At 40.5% G+C, this 19,005-nt stretch overlaps 2 protein-coding genes and 1 long non-coding RNA gene across 4 annotated transcripts; all 3 read left to right on the plus strand.

Moving 5' to 3' along the window:
• The first annotated feature begins 567 nt into the window (after nt 1-567).
• Nucleotides 568-3,870, plus strand: LOC107304397. Of its 2 annotated transcripts, XR_001550469.2 has the most exons (5): nt 568-885; nt 2,150-2,202; nt 2,863-2,944; nt 3,023-3,305; nt 3,415-3,870. XR_001550469.2 is itself a non-coding variant. In XM_015838348.2 (3 exons), exons 1-3 carry the CDS (start codon nt 2,878-2,880, stop codon nt 3,416-3,418), a joined length of 354 nt encoding a protein of 117 aa, XP_015693834.1. In that variant the 5' UTR covers nt 2,863-2,877; the 3' UTR covers nt 3,419-3,870. The 2 variants fall into 2 exon arrangements, 1 of the variants encoding a protein (XP_015693834.1); XM_015838348.2 differs by lacking the exons at nt 568-885; nt 2,150-2,202.
• A 689-nt stretch (nt 3,871-4,559) lies between these two features.
• On the plus strand, nt 4,560-7,384 carry LOC107304431. Its single transcript, XR_001550524.2, has 3 exons — nt 4,560-4,663; nt 6,367-6,496; nt 6,781-7,384. It is a non-coding gene; the product is annotated as an uncharacterized LOC107304431 (long non-coding RNA).
• Nucleotides 7,385-13,386: 6,002 nt separating this feature from the next.
• LOC102702198 (beta-galactosidase 9) lies at nt 13,387-18,736 on the plus strand. The gene is made up of 16 exons (XM_006656117.3): nt 13,387-13,914; nt 14,005-14,100; nt 14,201-14,313; nt 14,401-14,467; nt 14,574-14,666; nt 14,800-14,943; nt 15,389-15,477; nt 15,618-15,723; nt 15,854-15,941; nt 16,033-16,151; nt 16,227-16,561; nt 16,664-16,773; nt 16,891-17,000; nt 17,121-17,231; nt 17,538-17,842; nt 17,961-18,736. The coding sequence occupies exons 1-16, from the start codon at nt 13,753-13,755 to the stop codon at nt 18,067-18,069; spliced, it is 2,157 nt and encodes a 718-aa protein (XP_006656180.2). The 5' UTR covers nt 13,387-13,752; the 3' UTR covers nt 18,070-18,736.
• Nucleotides 18,737-19,005: the final 269 nt, after the last annotated feature.

Raw genomic sequence — 19,005 nt, forward strand, 5'->3', positions numbered from 1 at the left:
TCTCATGAAAAATTTCAGCCCACAAATAAATTTGGCCCATCTATTCCCGTAAATATATCCAGCCCACGTATGAATTTGGCCCGTCGCTTCCCATAAAAAAATCAGCCCACTTCTTAATTCGGCCCATCTGTTCCCACGAAAAATATTCAGCCCACAACTGAATTTGGCTCATTTATTCCGGTGAAAAAAATTCAGCTCACACAGTAATTTGGCCCATCAATTCCAATGAAATGAGTTCAGCCCACACCTGAATTTGGCCCATCCATTCCCATGGAAAATATTCGGCCCATAACTAAATTTGGCACATATATTTCATTGAAAAATAACAGCCCACACCTGAATTTGGTCCATTTGTTTCTAGCTTAAATTTCGGCCCACAAATGAATTCATCCCACTTAATTCCCGTCAACGAATTTGGCCCACCTATGAATTTCGACAGCCTTATTCCCGTGAACGAATTCAGCCCACCTATGAGTTTGGGCCACTTAATTCCATACAACTTATTAGGCCTGTGACTAAATTTGGCCTTCTCTGTAACCCATCAACGAATTCGTCCTCCGAGTCAAATCAGCCCACTGATTGCTTGATGCCGCCGCCGCCGGCGTCGCTCACCGCCGGGGCCGCCGCGATCGCCCTCCCCCGACCTCGCCAACACCCTGCGGCGGCGCCGGCGGAGCGTCTTCAGCCGACCGGGTGGGATCAGCCGGCTGGGGCGCCGCGTGCTCCGCCGACGGCTCTCCCCCGCTTCCTCCTCGGTGACCCTCCTCCCCTTCCTCACCAGTCTCCTCGCAGCCCCAAACCCTCTCTACGTCTCGCTCAACGACGCGCAATCTCCGTAAAGGTTGCTTCGCCAGGCGTTGCCTCAGAAATCTTCATCAGCGTTTGGTATGCAGACTTGCTTGGCCCTATATCCAGGAAAGATAATGTACTGAATTGAACCTGCATTGCTACAATAATTTTCACCATAATTTCAAGATAATGAGCATTGCTTACTAGTGAGTGATCGAGGGAACTACCTTGGTGGCTTGACGCGCATGCAATTTGACAAGTGTTGAAGCGTATGCAGGTAATTAGAGATAGAACCATAGTGGAGTGAGATCAATCAGCGTATGGCAGGCAGAGAAGAAAGAAATAAAGACCTTTTCAGGAGATTTAGATTTAATGTTCTTGCAAAGGTGGTCTATAATTAGGGCCTATTCGGTTTTAATGATTTTAACCAAATAGAAATAGAGAAAAAATGCAGGTATAGGAATGCATGCCCCAATCAATCCATAGGAATTTTTCTAAGAAATTGAGTGGATGAAAATTCTCCTATGTTTTTTCTCTATAACATGTAAGAAAGAAAATTTTTTCTTTGTTTTTTCTATACTTCATTCATATAAACCGAACGATTTTCACAAGAATCTAATCCTTATGAATCCAATCTTTTGCCTTTCCTCCAGTTTTGGAGTCCCTTACAGTTTTAATATTCTATCAGCTGTCTTTTTTTTGTTTCATTTCAGCAGTTTTTTTAATTACAGCTCTGTTTTATTAAAAAACAACAAAATGTAGCCCTCCAAAAAAGAACCAACTTTTTGAGATGAATTTGGATAACTGAGTGGCCAGCAGGCCAGGTTCATCCCATGAATTGTTTTTTTTTCTAGGACGGATGGAGTATAAGTTTGTACATAAGGCACACACCCACAAATTTCAATTTCGTCATTTATTGCTTTTAGTGAAGTTAACAGAATTGAGACCGATCTTACTGGTCATTTTCCCATGCATTCCATGTTTCTATAGCCGCCGCCGCGGTCAAGTTTGGGCATGGGAGTGGTTAAAGTCTTGTGATTTAAGGTATCTGGTGCCAATTTTCTTTCGTGTGATATCAGCAGTCATTCTCCATTCAAATCCTTGTGATGATGTTGAAGTTTGTGTTCAAAACCCAGGAGTTATCTTTGTCAGATAAGATTGCGCAAAATTTTCTAAGATAAGATTACAATAACTTTTTCTTGTCATTGTCATTAATTAAAGGTAACTGTGTGGTTACATTCATTTTCTCAACACATGGGATAGGAGAAAAAGCATGCCCTTACATGCTTAGCTGACAACTTCTTCATTATATGTGCATCTATTTGAGATTTTGATCAAGCATGAGTTTTGAGAATTTCAGGATGCAAAAGCATGCTTCTGTGCAAACCTTCCCCCCCGTTCATGGGTCCTCAGGTACTGCAATGGGTTAGTTATCAATTTATCATTGACTTGATACTAGTCACAATCACTGACCCTACGGGTGTGTTGTGACAACTCTGAGATGGACCACCAGTAACATAATGGTAGGCTTGTAATGTAGTAGCTGAAGTGTCAATCTCATCCATCAAGATTGTTTTTATTTCCTAAATATATTTTAGAATCTTTTTTACCTAAAAGAATAACAGGATAGAAGTGAAGAAATATAAAAACTAATTCCATGTAACCAATCCATCATGATTCATGATCTGTTCAGACCAATGTGGCATTCAGGACAAAAGCTTTGATTCTGCAATGCTGGCTTACACTTGCATATTTCTCATGCATTATTCATGATTATGTAGCACAAGGAAGACGTACTTGATGCTTTTTTATTTCCTTTATACTATGGTCCTTGAGATCTGCACTTTTATCCACTCAGCAAACATCTATTTGTCAGATTGTATCTTCCTTAGGTGCTCCCGTTATTTAGCAACAACTAACATTATATGGTTAGATGGGTCTTAAGCAGAGACAAGTGAGCTGTGTTCTATGCATATACTGCATCTTCTCAGTATCACTTTGCTACACTGTCCTCTTCCGACCTGAATTTGTTGTTTCCTACAATGACGTAGTTGATATTGTGTTCAAGGGCAGATCATGAATTAGGCCATGGATGCACCGATTCATACATTGTCGACAAATATGCCGGATGAGGGAAGCCTTAATCTTGAAAGCAGTAAGCAAACTACCACTAACAGGTGGCATCTTCTGTGCTCAGACTCTAACATGTTTTCTTTTTTTTTTGTTTTTGAAGGGAACATGTTGTCTGCATGCAATTGGTACGAAGGGCTAGCCTTGTTTGAACCAGATAATTCTGGGCATCAAATTCTGAAGTCGAGGCTTCACTTGTTTTTGGTGTCAGTATTAGAGTTTGTGGATGGGGAGCTTTGGCTACTAAACCATCAAGCCAGCTCCATTGAGCATTGTTGGTGTCATATTGCTATAGTTGTGATGTTCGTTTCTTGGAACAATGATTATGATTGGTGTCTAAAACGTGGCTTGGAATGCAGATCTGGAAGCTGGAATGCTACAATCCGGTTGGTAGTTTAGATTTCCTAATCCAATTTTCTGGGCAGAAATAAGTTCATCTGCCATATTTTAGAGTTTAAAGCTTTGCTGACTGTCACCATAATGTTTGTCTTACAGATAGGATTTCTGGCCGGGACTATGCAATGACTGGTTAACAGATAAGTACAAAGAACGATAAGAATTCCCAGTAGGATGGAGCTGCGACGAAGTAACTGATGATCAGAATTTGGATAAGGAAATTGCGTGTGGAAATCTGCTACCAGGCCGGATGGAGCTGCATCCTTGCATAAACCAGATGTGTTATCCAAGATCAACACATCCACATGTGTATATTCTTTGCCTTGCTGACCCTATCATTCATACTTGGGCATGTGCTGCTACATTAAAAAAAATGGGTGTAGTTGTTGTGTACTGGTGCATGGGATAAGAGGTCTTAGGTGTTGAAATCTGTCGTCAGAGCAGTCTAAAGTGGATCTAGCCGTAATAGATGTGATCTGTTGTCAATATTGCATAATAGAGTTTTACTCCCATCCTTCCTTTTGTACCTCGAGGTACCAAATCGTTTCTCACCATTGGATCTACCATTGGATCTAGCTAAGTAAGATGTGCACTGTTAGATCTAACGATCAGAAACGATTTGATACCGTGAGGTACCGGTACCTCGAGGTACAAAAGAAAGAATGAGAGTAAAACTCTGCATAATATTGTATTGAGTACATGTTTTGTTCATTGTGATGCAAGTTTTGATTGGTTAGATTAGATTGTTTTTTTCAGGCTTAGAGCTACCATGCCTCTCAGAACCTAGAAACAACATCTGCTATTTTACTTGTCAAAGGAAGCTAAGCAAAAAGTGCACGAGAGGTTAACAACAAGGAAGCAAGGAAGAGAGGATTAGTTCACTATTTTCAGGACATAGGATAAGCATATGCATATAACTTGCACGTAATACTTTTACAGGTCAAATGGGATCCTTTTCTGGTGGGACATAGTCCCTTGAATAAAAAAATATCTTTTAGGATAAAATTTGGTCAAACTTATAAATTCTAATAACCAATTTATGTTAGAGTAAATTTATAAAATCTAATAAGTTTACGATATTATCATAGTATTGTGTATTATTTATTTTGTATTTAAATTAACCATTTCAGATATTACTGATGGTTGGAATTTTAGAAGCTTGATAAAATCTTATTCTAAATGAAAAATATTTTTTACCAGAGAGAATAATATAAGTTCCTATTCCCCATATGTGTCTTTATCCCTTTTTATTGGCCTCTATATTTTACTGTTTTACAGCAGCTAGCCTGATCTGATGTGAACTGAGGATCTTGATGACAACTGAGATTGCAGATAAGAATACAAAGTGGTAATGGAAAGTCAAATTTCACCTCTACCTCACTTAATTCCGTTCCTTTTACTTCATTAAACTCGTCTGCTTTTACTTCGCCGAACTCTTTTTTATATCACTGAACTCAGTGAACTGTAACATAGTATGCCGTAGCTTAATTGCCCAAACCCTTGCACTTATTGGATATTAGTTGAACATGCCTTTCTTTTGCTTTCGAGGTGTTGGAAATATTTTCAGGGGATTTTCTTGGTCCATGTTGCTATAATTTTAATTAAATATGCTAATGACGAGGTGAGGTCATTGTGATCAGGTTTGCGTCTTGGCTCCTATGTTTTCTAGGATATATACCAGTCATGAAGGACCGTTCTGATCTTGAATTCCTCCAGGCCTTAGGTCTGGAGAGATAAACGGATTAGATCTGGATTAGATCACCGCGGTTGTAAGGCGCATGATTCTTTGTAGATTTCATCAGCAAAAAGCATAAGAAGTAGTATTTTCATAAAATCAAAAGGATAGCGACGTTGCTTAGCTGCGTCCTAGTTTTCACCGTCACTTTCTGAGTATTTTGTCATCTTTCAGTGAAAAAGATAGGAACGTACAAACTTCAGATTTTCTTTTTATTCTGTTCTTCAGATAAAATGGAGAATCTGATTTTTTTTTTCATTCTCTTGTTAGTTGTTACTGTTGGTCGATTACTTGCTGTTGCTTTTGTTCCAACTTGAGATTGATATTTATTGGGTCAATTACTTTCATATAATCTACTCGAGTGCCAATGGATATTGCATCCATACCACTTGTTGCATGCGGTTGGTAGACATGAGAAAGTGAAAAGAAGGGAATATGTCCCCTCCTTTTATTTATTTTTATTTTGTGCTGATACTGTCTTGAAAACGTTACAAGCTAATCGATCGATAAATTTCCTCTCATTTAATATAATTATTTAGATAATTATGTCCATGTCTAGTACCAGTATAAGATCAAAAGTTTGCCATCACTATTTCCCAGTTATCTTGGTCAGTAGAGTAGTGGACAACTATGGATGAGAAAGATATATGGCCAAAAGGGCGATATGATTCAATTATTGACTAGAAAATGTTGTCAAGACTCGACCAAGGTCATCAAGGGTAGTTAGTATTCTTACTCTTTTTGTTAATGAATAAACTGAAGAAACAAGATCGCCAACAAGTATAGTGCTGTTGTTAGGTGTGCTATCAGTATTCTTACTCTTTTTGTTAATGCCACCAAAAACCTGCACAGGTTCATGTTCATGTAACTTATATCGCCACCATGTACTATCATGGCAGCTGTAGTTTTCACAGTGTTCATCACTAAATAACAATGAAATTTAAATTTGGTATTTGAATTACGATTTATAACTTTTTAGCTTCATTATTATCTTGGAGTGTTGGTAAATAATTAACTGCTATAGTAAGGCCTTATATTTAAACTTTCTGTATGGCAATAAAGCTATTTTCATTTTTATCAAGAGCAAACTCTGGTGATCAGAAAGATGATAGATGCTGCTCTCAACCAGGTTGATGAATTGATGCTTCTTTTCAGAGGCCCGATTAGTAGGCTTCTTGATCAAGCAAGAAGCTTAGACTTTCGGTGCCTAGCACATGACTTCACGCTGTCAAACAGCATTAGTTCTTGTCACTGGAGTTGTCAATTTAATCCAAAGATTGCTCTGCCTCCCATAATCCTGTTCATTACATGTCCAGCGTACTTAAAAGTTTGATCACCTTGATGGAGACTTGGCACACTCATAGTAACTACAGAAGTTCTGAGAGGCACATCCAAAGGTGGTTTCAGTCTGAACAGATTCAGATCCTTGAAGTTTCAGAAATGCAGGTACATTCAGCACCTTTTTATCTGAAGGTCCAAACATTTTTTTTCTCTGCATCATTTTTCACCATAAATAATTGAGTTATGGAGACATCTTCTATTTTTATGGACGCTGTGAAGAAAAAAAAAGATATACACATCATATCAGCATGCATCATGCACAAAAAAACAGCTTCTCTGTGTGGTCCCAGCCTCCCAGGCCTCTCCATGACTAAAGCCTTGTGTTTTAAGCATTCCTTTCTGGCACTCAGCTGCAGATTCATCAATTTCTTGTGCAAAATTATTTTCAGGTTGCGTCCTCTCCTGGATAATCCTACAGCAGTTGGCATCTCTGTTTTTTTTTAAAAAAATAATATTAGCGTTGGTTTTCATTTGGCCAAGGAAAGTTAACATGGTACAATATCAGCAAAAATTTTCTATACATGTACTGACACTGTAGATTAGATCTTAATCATACCACTGCCATGTGTATAGGCGTGATGAGTGATGACCGGTGACCGATGAGTTGGAGTTGTTAGGGTAGGCCTAACTCGAGGTACCTCAATTGTTGTTGCCTGTTGTGCTGGTATTGGCTGCTGTTTGGGTCCCAGAAAATCTCCAAACAAGGCAAGCCAAACCTCATATATATGACACCATCTACAGAAGAAAACACTATTTAGGTTCCATTTAAAATTAGGATATTTCATAGTAATTAGAAAATATATAGCTTAATTTCTGCTGCTGCTGAGCAGCAACAACAATAGAGCTTGTATTTGAAAAAACGGTACTTAATGGTTTTTTTTAGTTCGACTAAATGCTGGAGTACTTAGGTGAGTGATACCGTCGTCACGATCCATTGTCCCTAACATAGCTGTCATTTTGTCTTGATTTCTCTCCTGATTATGCAATTGCCATCTTGCCTCATTGTCTTCTTTTTTTATTATGTTATTTTTTGTTGTTTAGAGAAAGTCTTGTCTCATGCATGATCTAGTAGCTGGCACTCGCTCTACGGTACTAAAATGTTTTGTTTTACATATCCATGCATAGCTAATCATTCCAATGAGGCAATGATGCATGTCACAAAGCACGTAGTCCATATACTAGCATTACATTACATTGGCAATGTTCTCTCGGTAACTCTGGGAGATCATGTATGAATAATGATTTTAGATTTGATGATTTCGTTGGATTAACAGCTGCGTCATCCAAAATTTCAATTTTGAGACTTAATTGTAGAGTTAATTTTGGGTGCAAATAACAAGTTTTATTTATTTATTTATTTATTTTGCTTCGTTCATATTCCTACTGGGCTGTTGCCTAACCGATCAGAGCCTCGTGACCTTTTTTTTTTCTGTCAACTACATTTTTTTAATAAAACAAAGAGAAAATCTAAAAAAAAATACCACTAACAAATATCTAAGTCTAAGTCTAAGAAGTGTCATTGACGAGTACGAGTTCTAGAAGATATCATCGTACAAACGAATTTGCCTAAGAAATGTCATCGTCGTTAGGGTTCCGTCCATTTTTATTGTTAAATACACTGTTCATACTATAGAACTTAACAGAGAAATACTGACGGAACCCTAACGGCGGTGATATTTCTTAGACAAATTCGTTTGTACGATGGTATTTCCTAGAAGTTGCACTCGTCTATGGCATTTTTTAGAATTAAGTGTTTGTCAATGTCATTTGTTAGATTTTCTAAAAACAAAAAGCCTAGTGTACAAGTGGCCATTAATCTCATAAGAGGATTATACACCTTTTAAGGCTGCGTTTGGCGATGAATTGTTTATCCGGCGTACAAAACATAGGAAAAGATTAGTACATGATTAATTAATTATTAGTTAAAAAGTTGAAAAATAAATTAATAATATTTTTCAAAGCAACTGCCATATAGAAATTTGTGTATCTTCTAGTGATGGGTATAAGTATAACTTTCTCAAATAAAATGCAGGTAGTATATCACTGGTCCTCACTGATGTGGTGGTCAGTGACCACTCTCACAAAGACTCTCTGCCTACTGAAAATTAATCTTTGGCCTACACACATATAGAACTGCCTGTGATGCAAATCAACCTTTTAATCATCTTTAGGTGCATGAACTGCAATGAATAGCAACTGATGAGCAGCTAGCTTTAACCAGTGCAGTGCAGCAGTGCTGCTTCAGGTTGCTGAGGATTTAATTTGATGAGATGTGATGTGCAATGGTGGATTAATATAAATCGCACCAACTAATTGATTGATCGATCGAGCAACATTTCCTCTTTCTCTAACCTCCTCGTAGCACGCATTGTCGGTGCAGCTAGCTTGGCTTTGTTAGTGAGTGAGTGATGAGCTTTTTGGTTGTTGAGAGATCTTGTTCAGGTCATGAGAATAGGAGAATCAAATTAAGATTTTGAATTGGTGATGAAAATTCGTTGACACCCCCTATCATTGTCACTCGCAATTCGCAATGGAGAGGCCGAAAAGATGGTCTTAACCACTAATTAACTTGGGGGCAACACAAATGGCTCGTTCAGCTGGCAAATGAGTCTAATCAGCGCACGCAAACTAGAAAAGTTGTTAGTATATGATTAATTAAGTATTAGTTTTTGCAGACTTGAAAAATAGATTAGTATGATCTTTTAAACAACTTTAATATATTTTTTTAAAAAAACATAACATTTAATATTTTAGAAAGCGTTCGCGTGGAAAAGGAGATATACATTAGGCGTTTTAGTGTCTTGTGAACGCGCCCAAACTAATCACAATGTTAGTCACCACACAGTTAGGTATTATATAGTCTTGGAACATTCTTTAACAGTGATTCGTATATCCAGCATAAACATTTCTGCCGCGTAAAAGATGCTGTATTTAATTATGCTTTGATTAAACACTGTGGTATTAAACTTTTGGAAAAGGCAGAGGATACAAAGCTAAAGAAAGATTGTTTATGTAGTAACTAAAAGATAAAAGTTGCATGTCAATACGATGATGATTGTCCTGTGTTGATTAATTTATGACTAAGCCCTGTCTCGAGACATGTAACTAGAAGATTAGGATTTAAGAAATCGCATGCATTGGGGCAGCAATCATCAGGCCAGTGTCCTCATCCTGATCCTGTCCAAGAGGGAATAATCACCTTGCGTGTAGGAGCCATGGTGCTGCATCCTGTAGTGTGATGCAATGTGATCGTTAGTTTTCCTTTTTCGGTTACATGGAAAACGTATCCACATCTACATCATCGCACACACTTTTTATATAGTCCCGAGAATAGAAAAAAATAGAAATAAAATGTCGCACACATTGAATTTTACAGGATTTTAAAACATAGAGAATTTTAAAACTTGTTTAATTGGCATGTAGAAAAAATACAGGAATTCAAGACACAATTAAATCAAAACATGAGGTGAGACATGTGTCCAACTAAAATTGCTCTAGAATAGCTCATTTCATAGGATTTTCAAAGAGGTGAGTAGGAATCAATCATTTTATCCAAATGGCTTCGTAGGATTATTCCCTATAGGAAACAAATCCTCGATAATTCATATGGTTTTTCTTTGATTTAAATGGGGCCAGAGTACATCTCTTAACCCATGTTCAATATCTCGCAAAATGTTGAACTGGTATACGTGTTAAATCATAGTTGTATTTGTATAAATGTAGTCATACAGAATGAAAATTTAAACCTTGATTTAGTATAGTGATATACTTACAACTTCACCAGTAGACCAATGTGATAATACTATAACTTCACCAGTATACCAATGTGATAATACTTAAAACTTTAAAGTTTGTAGCTGTTGCATATGTGCATGTTGGACTGTCATCTTCAGCTGGTCTGATTGTCACTCTTGTCCCAGTGCTTCGACACGTGTCTGCTCCGAAACCCTGCCACGTGTACTGCTCGTGGCAACACGCACACACGTTCACCGTGCTGTCCTTGCATTGTAACTGTATCGATGCATTTCAATCATGGCGATCTCGCTGAGGATTGCGAAAAATAACGGAATCACATTTGCATACGTTGGAGGCATGTAGCTTCACATTTTTCTTCTTTCTCCTTATCTGAAAGCTCAGTTTCACCTCTCAGTCTCTCACATAGTCACATTTTGCAAAAAGCCATGGGGTTAGTTAAGAGTTGCTACACCTTTAAGAAGCACAGCTTTTTACCTTAAAAATGCACAAGCTTTGGATGCAAAGAATTAACACTTCTCCTTGAATTATTGGTCAAAAAATTACCTATCTGTTCAACTACGAAATACAATTGTAATATTTGTGTAACATCTCTGATATAGCTACGATCCATCAAAATAATCCTCATTTTAAAGAATGGTTTTATGGTCCATGAGAAGTAACAGGAATGATAGCTACTACAAAAAATTTAGTACAAATATAAAAAATAACAAGTCGTGCTTAAAGTTCTAAGTTACAAGCAAAATAAATGATATTTGCATAATTTTTTGAATAAGAAAAATAGTCAAACATTGCAAGTAGAAAAGTCAAACATCTTACGTTATAAAATGGAGGGAGTAGTAGTGAATATCCATGTTCCCATGGTGCTGCAACCTCTCCGACATTTACATTTTTCTTGGGCCGCGTTCACCACCCATGTTAGTTAACTTATCCCTGCTTATTTTTCGCGTGCACGCTTTTCAAACTGCTAAAAGGTGTATTTTTTTAAAAAAATTCAATACAAAAATTGTTTTAAAAAATCATATTAAATTATTTTATATTTTTTTAATAATTAATAATTAATTAAGCATGTATTAATATATTACTATATATTATTTTCCGTGCCAGGACATAAATTACCTTACCCATACATGCCGGACGCGGGCTTGGAGTAATTATGTATGACTCAAACCTGTAGAATGTACTAGATATGTTTCCTTTGTATCCACTCCATAAGTATCAATCTGGAATGCTTTCAAGGAACAGCTACAACCGAAAAGTGAGTAGAGCCGCTTCATCAACCACCAAATTCATCAACCGCTCATGAACAATATCCATCCGGACATATAATTGTTATTTTAAGGGGGCTCTTGCCCCCGTTTTAATCTCTAATGCTGGTTTTATCCTTGTTTTTAGGGTTTTTATTTTTACCTTTTTTAAACTCAACCCACATGTTGCTCTTTTTTGGAGGGAGTATACTAACGATGTTGAGTTAGTCATTAAAGTACAATTTTAACCTTTGTCAAAAATTTTATTTTTATCATTGTATTCTTAACGGTGCTTCAATTGATGTATATATACCGATGTGATTTAAAACGGATGGCAAAAGCACAAATGATACAAATACAAGAATAAAAATAAAATTTCCAACAAAGGGTAAAGTGATACTTTAATGGTTCACCTAACACTGTTAGTATCCTTTATCTAAAAGAGTGACAGACTTTTTATTGAGTTAAAGAAAACAAGGGTAAACATGAAAACCCTATCAACATTAGAGATCAAAATATGAGTAAGAACAAAATTGTCCCTAATTGTTATGGCTAGGGCTAGGACGAGTGGATGGCATGACATATTGTCATGCATTTTCATTCGAAGTAAAAAGAAAAGCACTGATCAATAGTACAAGGCATGAATTCTGTCCATTATAATACCTTCTAACCTAGTCTGATATTTGTCATGCTTCCGCCACGCTTCCCCTCTTTTATCTTTCAAGTTTTGTCTAAATGGTATATGTATTTAACAAGGATTTTTAGTACCTTAAGGTACATTGTAACTCAAGATACTAAATTTTTATATTAAAAAATATAATATCTCGAGATATTTTTTAAGGATGATAAGAAAAACTCATTTAATAAACTTGGGTGCCTCTTACAGGGCTATGTTAAAATGCTGGTATTTGATAGAACTTTTAGAGAAAAAAAAAGGTAGATGGTTCTGCAAATGAATTGTTATACATGCGTGCTTCCAAAAATGGTGTTTATTGTAACCATAACTTGTGACAAATTGTTCCATCGACCATGATGTTGTTACTCTTTTATATTGTTCACGTTGGCATTCACTCTAACGCCTCTAGTCGCAAACCATGTCAACTAACTCTTTTACATAAGGACTTTTTTATATTTTTGAAAAATATCTTAAGGTATTAATATTTTAGTATAAACTTTTAGTACCTCAACATACAATGTATCTCAAGATATAACACTTTTTATACTAAAAAGTGTGATAACTTGAGATATTTTTTAAGGATGGTAAAAAAGCTCTTTACATAATAGCAAAGATTATTTATATTTTTGAAAAGTATCTCAAGGTATCAAGAATTTTAGTATAAATTTTTAGTATCTCAACATACAATGTATCTCAAGGTACAATACTTTTTAGTAAAAAGTGTGATAGCTTGAGATATTATTTTAAGAAAGGTAAAAAAGCTCTTTACCTAATAGCGAAGATTAAACATCGTAATTAACATTGGGTTTTTCTTAACATGCCTTGTAATCACTGCTTACCACACCATAAAACTAGATACTCCAATAAAAACAAACTTAATCATAGAAAATATCAAGCATAAATATTTATCAGTAAACTTCCATCCATACACGGTGAATATTTCCATCAACGGGGAAAATGCAAGATTACACGTGCTAGCCCATCTTCTGACTTTTATTTATGCTTACAAACCAAAATTTAAATTTTTAACATTAAATTTGAAGTTAATATTGAGGTTTTTCATCGTAATTTATTTTTCAGACTTTTTTTTTTAATCTCTGTAAGCATGCATATAAAAGTTTATTTTCCATTTACAGATATACCGTTGGATTTTTTTTCATAAATAACCAAAAGATGACCCCAGGAGGGGAAAAATCCCTGTAAGACAAAAAATAAATTGAGAAAGACATGAACGGTGGGCCCCACTCGTCTCCTCCAAACCCAGGTCTCCTTTTCCATCCATGCTCTGCTCACCTCTGCTTCAGCATCAGTCAAAACTCCCCTCTGCAGGGGAACCCTTCTTCCTCCCCCTGCTTCTGCTTCACACCTTTCACCAGTTCACACACCTCACCACCTCCTCCAATGGTGAACACAATGGCGGTAATCCAAATGGGAGGGAAAACAATCAAAACAAGAAATTAAATGAGAAAACGGAGAAGAATCCAACCGAAATCAAGAACACACGTATAAAAAGCCCACCACCACCGGTTCTCTCCTCTCCCACTCTTCCTCCTCCTCCTCCTCCTCGTCGTCGTCTTCTTCTTCTTCTTCTTCTTCTTCTTCTTCTTCTTCTACCGAGAGGTAGTCGTTGGCACGCTCCGACCTCGGCCTCAAGGCCGGCCTAGCTACGCTACGCGGCGCGCACCATGTTCGGCGGCGCACTCACCCTCCTGCTGCTCGTCGCGGCTGCCGCCGCCGCCTCCACGGCCAATGCCGCCGTCTCCTACGACCACAGGTCCCTCGTCATCAATGGCCAGCGCCGCGTCCTCATCTCCGGCTCCATCCACTACCCTCGCAGCACCCCGGAGGTATGTACTCACAAACGACACGAAGCTAGCGTAGCAGTCCAGAGCTCAGAGCTCGCCTGACGAACCCTCCTCCCGTTTCCATGGCGGCAGATGTGGCCGGACCTAATCCAGAAGGCCAAGGACGGCGGCCTCGACGTGATCCAGACCTACGTCTTCTGGAACGGCCATGAGCCAGTGCAGGGTCAGGTATGCCACTTTGCCCAAACCCTGTTCTTGGAAAGTGAAACGAAAAAAAACGGTGAAAGAAAAAGGAAACTGAAACTGGTCTCTCTGATCACCATGGCAGTACTACTTCAGCGACCGGTATGACCTAGTGAAGTTCGTGAAGCTGGTGAAGCAGGCCGGCCTCTACGTCAACCTTCGCATCGGCCCCTACGTCTGTGCCGAATGGAACTTCGGGTGAGCAGCATTCTTCAGAAAATTCAGAGCTTTTTGGTTCTTGTTCCCTGTCGGTTTCAGAAAAAATTTCGTTTTGGATTTTTGCAGTGGATTTCCTGTCTGGCTCAAGTACGTTCCAGGCATCAGCTTCAGGACTGACAATGGTCCATTCAAGGTGCGAAAAAAAAAAAGAAGACTGATGACGAATTGACAGAGTAATTTGTTTCTGAAAATAATGGAGTGTAATTTGCTACTCTGTTTTTTTGGTTTCGATTGCGCAGGCGGCGATGCAGACGTTCGTGGAGAAGATCGTGTCGATGATGAAGTCGGAGGGGCTCTTCGAGTGGCAGGGCGGCCCGATCATCCTCGCCCAGGTACGTAGCCGGCGACGACGAGCGCATTGATCGCCGGTGATCATCGGAGCTCGCTGCTTTCTGCGACACGACGGGATGGGGATTGAAAATGAGCCGTGGGGATGAGAGATGATGATTCGTCCGCCATTGTCAGGTGGAGAACGAGTACGGGCCGATGGAGTCGGTGATGGGCAGCGGCGCGAGGCCGTACGTCGACTGGGCCGCCAAGATGGCCGTCGCCACCAACGCCGGCGTGCCGTGGGTCATGTGCAAGCAGGACGACGCCCCTGACCCCGTGGTAATTAACTGTCGCTTTCCTTTTATTTTTTTTTTAAAAATATATTTTCCTTCTCATTCATCGCTGAAATTGTGTCCAAAAACTTCATTTTTTTTACAAAGATGTAACTAAATTGAGCGACTTTATGGTCATTGGTACCCTTTTTCAGTGTAAAATTCGGTTACTACAAACAGAGTCGTAAAGTTTCTCGGTTTCTTAAATGGGTAAATAACCTTAAATTAGCTAATTAATATGCATGAACCACTACACTTTGCCCATTGCCCATGCTTTCGTTAGGACATCACTACCAGCAGCACTACTTTCCAGCAAGGCTACCAACTTTGCTTGCTGGTGCCAATCCAACAATTTATGCAACGCTTTATTTCTGAAAAAAAGAAACATCTTTGAACATATTCCTTTTCTTTTCTTTCTGTTAATTCTTGCCTTGCGCCATGGATGGCCACAGATCAACACCTGCAACGGATTCTACTGCGACGACTTTACCCCGAACTCGAAGAACAAGCCTTCCATGTGGACAGAGGCCTGGAGCGGCTGGTAATAATAATTCAACCAAACTAAGCTGAACTGAATTTTAACTGAACTGGTGTATCAAAACCTTCAGGTTTTTCAAACATCAACATTGGAATCATAGTTTCACAACACCAAAAAAAAGATGATCTTTTTTATGTGTTAAGGTTTACGGCTTTCGGTGGCACGGTGCCGCAGCGGCCGGTGGAGGATCTGGCGTTCGCCGTGGCGAGGTTCATCCAGAAGGGCGGCTCCTACGTGAACTACTACATGGTGAGTTCACCGGCTACCTGACCGGCCTCTACACCTGCCCACATGGATCGTCAGTTCGTCGCTGCAATGGCTGTTGACTTGTTGATGTACACAAATCATGCATGTTTGCTTACATGTGCTTCATCTTCAGTACCATGGCGGCACCAACTTTGACCGGACAGCTGGCGGCCCGTTCATCGCGACGAGCTATGATTATGATGCGCCGATCGATGAATACGGTGCGAGCCCGTCGCGCAAATTATTCAGTTTGAATTTGAGTATTTTCAGGGGAAATGGTGGAGCAGTCTGCCTGAATTTGTTGTGTTTCAGGTCTGCTTCGGCAGCCGAAATGGGGTCACCTGACGAACCTGCACAAGGCCATCAAGCAGGCCGAGCCGGCGCTGATCTCCGGCGACCCGACGGTGCAGAACATCGGCAACTACGAGAAGGTCCATCTCGTCGCGAATTTAGCGAAAATTCAGAGTTAGCATGCATGCTCATGGCCGTGATCATTTTTTTTTCAGGCGTACGTGTTCCAGTCGAGCACCGGCGCCTGCGCGGCGTTCCTGTCGAACTTCCACACGAGCTCGCCGGCGAGGGTGGTGTTCAACGGGCGGCGGTACGACCTCCCGGCGTGGTCCATCAGCGTGCTGCCGGACTGCAAGACCGCCGTGTACAACACCGCCACGGTGACGGCGCCGTCGGCGCCGGCGAAGATGAACCCCGTGGGCGGGTTCACCTGGCAGTCGTACAGCGAGGCGACCAACTCGCTGGACGACAGCGCCTTCACCAAGGACGGCCTCGTCGAGCAGCTCAGCATGACGTGGGACAAGTCCGACTACCTGTGGTACACCACCTAGTGAGTGATCCGCCATTCCCGACCAGCTCTCGTCTTCTCCGGTCTGTCTCGTCCTTCAGAAACACATCATCCAATCTCTGAAGATTGCTCGTGTTGATGCAGTGTCAACATCGACTCCGGCGAGCAGTTCTTGAAGTCCGGCAAGTGGCCGCAGCTGACCGTCTACTCCGCCGGCCACTCCGTGCAGGTGTTCGTCAACGGGCAATACTTCGGTATGCACTTCAGTTGAATCTCCTCTCCTTCTTTGCTGCTCTGCTGCTGTGCTGCTGTTGATGATGATCAAAGCAACATTAATCACTGACGATTGAATGGATTCGATCGTGCTGCAGGATCTGCCTACGGCGGCTACGACGGCCCGAAGCTGACGTACAGCGGGTACGTGAAGATGTGGCAGGGCAGCAACAAGATCTCCATCCTCAGCTCCGCCGTCGGCCTCCCGGTGAGCTCATCAGTCACCAGACTCATCACAGACGAACGCCATCTCAAGTGTTCACGTTGAGAATTCAAATGATGCTTAAATATTTTCTTTTTTTTTCCTCTCTCTTTTGCAATCACGCAGAACGTCGGCACGCATTACGAGACGTGGAACATCGGCGTGCTCGGACCGGTGACGCTGTCCGGTCTCAACGAGGGGAGGAGAGACCTCAGCAACCAGAAATGGACATACCAGGTAGTCTTTTGTACCAAATTATTATTACTCGGTTTTTAATAACGTTTTTAAAACATTGAACCGTGTATTTTTTTTAAAAAAAAAGAATTTTTATATAAAAGTTAATCATTTCACTGTTAAAATTTTCAATTTGTAGTAATTAATTTTATTGCTTATACCATTAAATAATCATTAGAAAATCAGCTAGTATTCCATCTTGGAAAAGAAGTAAAGAACACAGCCGTGGTACAACACACCTTTCATTTTTCAGAGAAAAAGGTGCACGAATCTTAAAGCTGACAATTTTCTCGGCTCTCTGTGCTCTAGATCGGGCTGAAGGGGGAGAAGCTGGGGGTGCACTCCGTCAGCGGGAGCTCCTCCGTGGAGTGGGGCGGCGCCGCCGGCACGCAGCCGGTGACGTGGCACAAGTCCTACTTCAACGCGCCGGCCGGCGGCGCGCCGGTGGCGCTGGACCTGGGCAGCATGGGGAAGGGCCAGGCGTGGGTGAACGGCCACCTCATCGGCCGCTACTGGTCGTACAAGGCCTCCGGCAACTGCGGCGGCTGCAGCTACGCCGGCACCTACGACGAGAAGAAGTGCCAGAGCAACTGCGGCGCCGCCTCCCAAAGATGGTAAGATATGACCTCCCCGATCGACTCTCTCTCCCGCCAAATTCAAAACGGTTCGAAAAAAATTTGATCAACTACAAACCGAATTTGTTCAAATTTGTTTTGTTTGCGTGAAATTCAGGTACCATGTTCCTCGGTCATGGCTGAACCCTAGCGGCAACCTGCTGGTGCTACTCGAAGAGTTCGGCGGCGACTTGTCAGGCGTCTCGCTGACGACGAGGACGACATGAGGAAAGAATTGGAAAGGAGATGAGATATCAGATTGTGCATAATTTAGCAGAGGAATTGCAGAATTGGGGGATTCGGGGAGGAGAGGACGGCGGGGGAACATATCAATTATTTCTTGGTCATATCCATACATACGGCGTAGATACGGATACGGTTTATGCTGGGTATACGTACGTACATACGTATACGTATATGAACTAGTAGAGTACTGTTATTTATTGATGGCTACCGACCGACCTGCCGTGGCTGGCCGTCCGTACGCCGGAGCGGTTGCAGGAACTGCAGCTCCGGCACGTCGGCCGTTGGGTGAGAGGTGGCTGTCCATTATTATTATTATTTACTAGTAATTTATTCTGAGCCGTTGATGATGGCTTTGAGATGCGTGCACAGGTCCTTGGTTCTCTTTACTTTGCCTCCGTTTTCAAAATTCTATGAGAAAATTTGCAACGTTTAGTTGTAAATGGGAACAGTTCTGAGTTTTATGTACGATAAGTTATTGCTGCATGATTTATCCAGGAGGGGAATAATTGTTCTTTTGTAGTACTATTCTGCACCTACTTGTGTGCTCTGCATATTTGTTTGTTCTTCCCAGAAATTAAATGGTGAGATTTATTTGTAAGTGTAAACTAATACTATACACAGAGAAATTAAATGACAGCTGCACAACTGCATGTCCGGAGCATAGATAGCGTAGGGAGTTGGGAAGTTCAGCGAGTCCTTTTGGAGTACAGGTAGTACATTCAGAGCTATTTCCAAAGGTACAGGTGGAGAGCACAATTCAGCTACGATATATTCAGAATTTTAGGCAACATGTTCTCTCTCTGTAAAGCTTCAAAATATCAAGAGGGGGGGAGAGGAACGATGTTTGGTCCAAAAATATGAAGGGAAAAGGGTAAATGAGCACTTGAAATTTGAATGCAGTTCATCTAGTTCTCGAC

This window comes from Oryza brachyantha, chromosome 6, assembly GCF_000231095.2.
Source record: "Oryza brachyantha chromosome 6, ObraRS2, whole genome shotgun sequence".
In the NCBI taxonomy this organism is placed as follows: domain Eukaryota; kingdom Viridiplantae; phylum Streptophyta; class Magnoliopsida; order Poales; family Poaceae; genus Oryza; species Oryza brachyantha.

Coding starts and splice junctions, on each gene's coding strand:
- LOC102702198 (XM_006656117.3), top strand. CDS start 13,753: ATGTTCGGCGGCGCACTCACCCTCCTGCTGCTCGTCGCGGCTGCCGCC. Junction 14,468..14,573: donor CTGACAATGGTCCATTCAAG/GTGCGAAAAAAA, acceptor TCGATTGCGCAG/GCGGCGATGCAGACGTTCGT. Junction 17,232..17,537: donor ACCAGAAATGGACATACCAG/GTAGTCTTTTGT, acceptor TCTGTGCTCTAG/ATCGGGCTGAAGGGGGAGAA.
- LOC107304397 (XM_015838348.2), top strand. CDS start 2,878: ATGGATGCACCGATTCATACATTGTCGACAAATATGCCGGATGAGGGA. Junction 2,945..3,022: donor AAGCCTTAATCTTGAAAGCA/GTAAGCAAACTA, acceptor TTGTTTTTGAAG/GGAACATGTTGTCTGCATGC.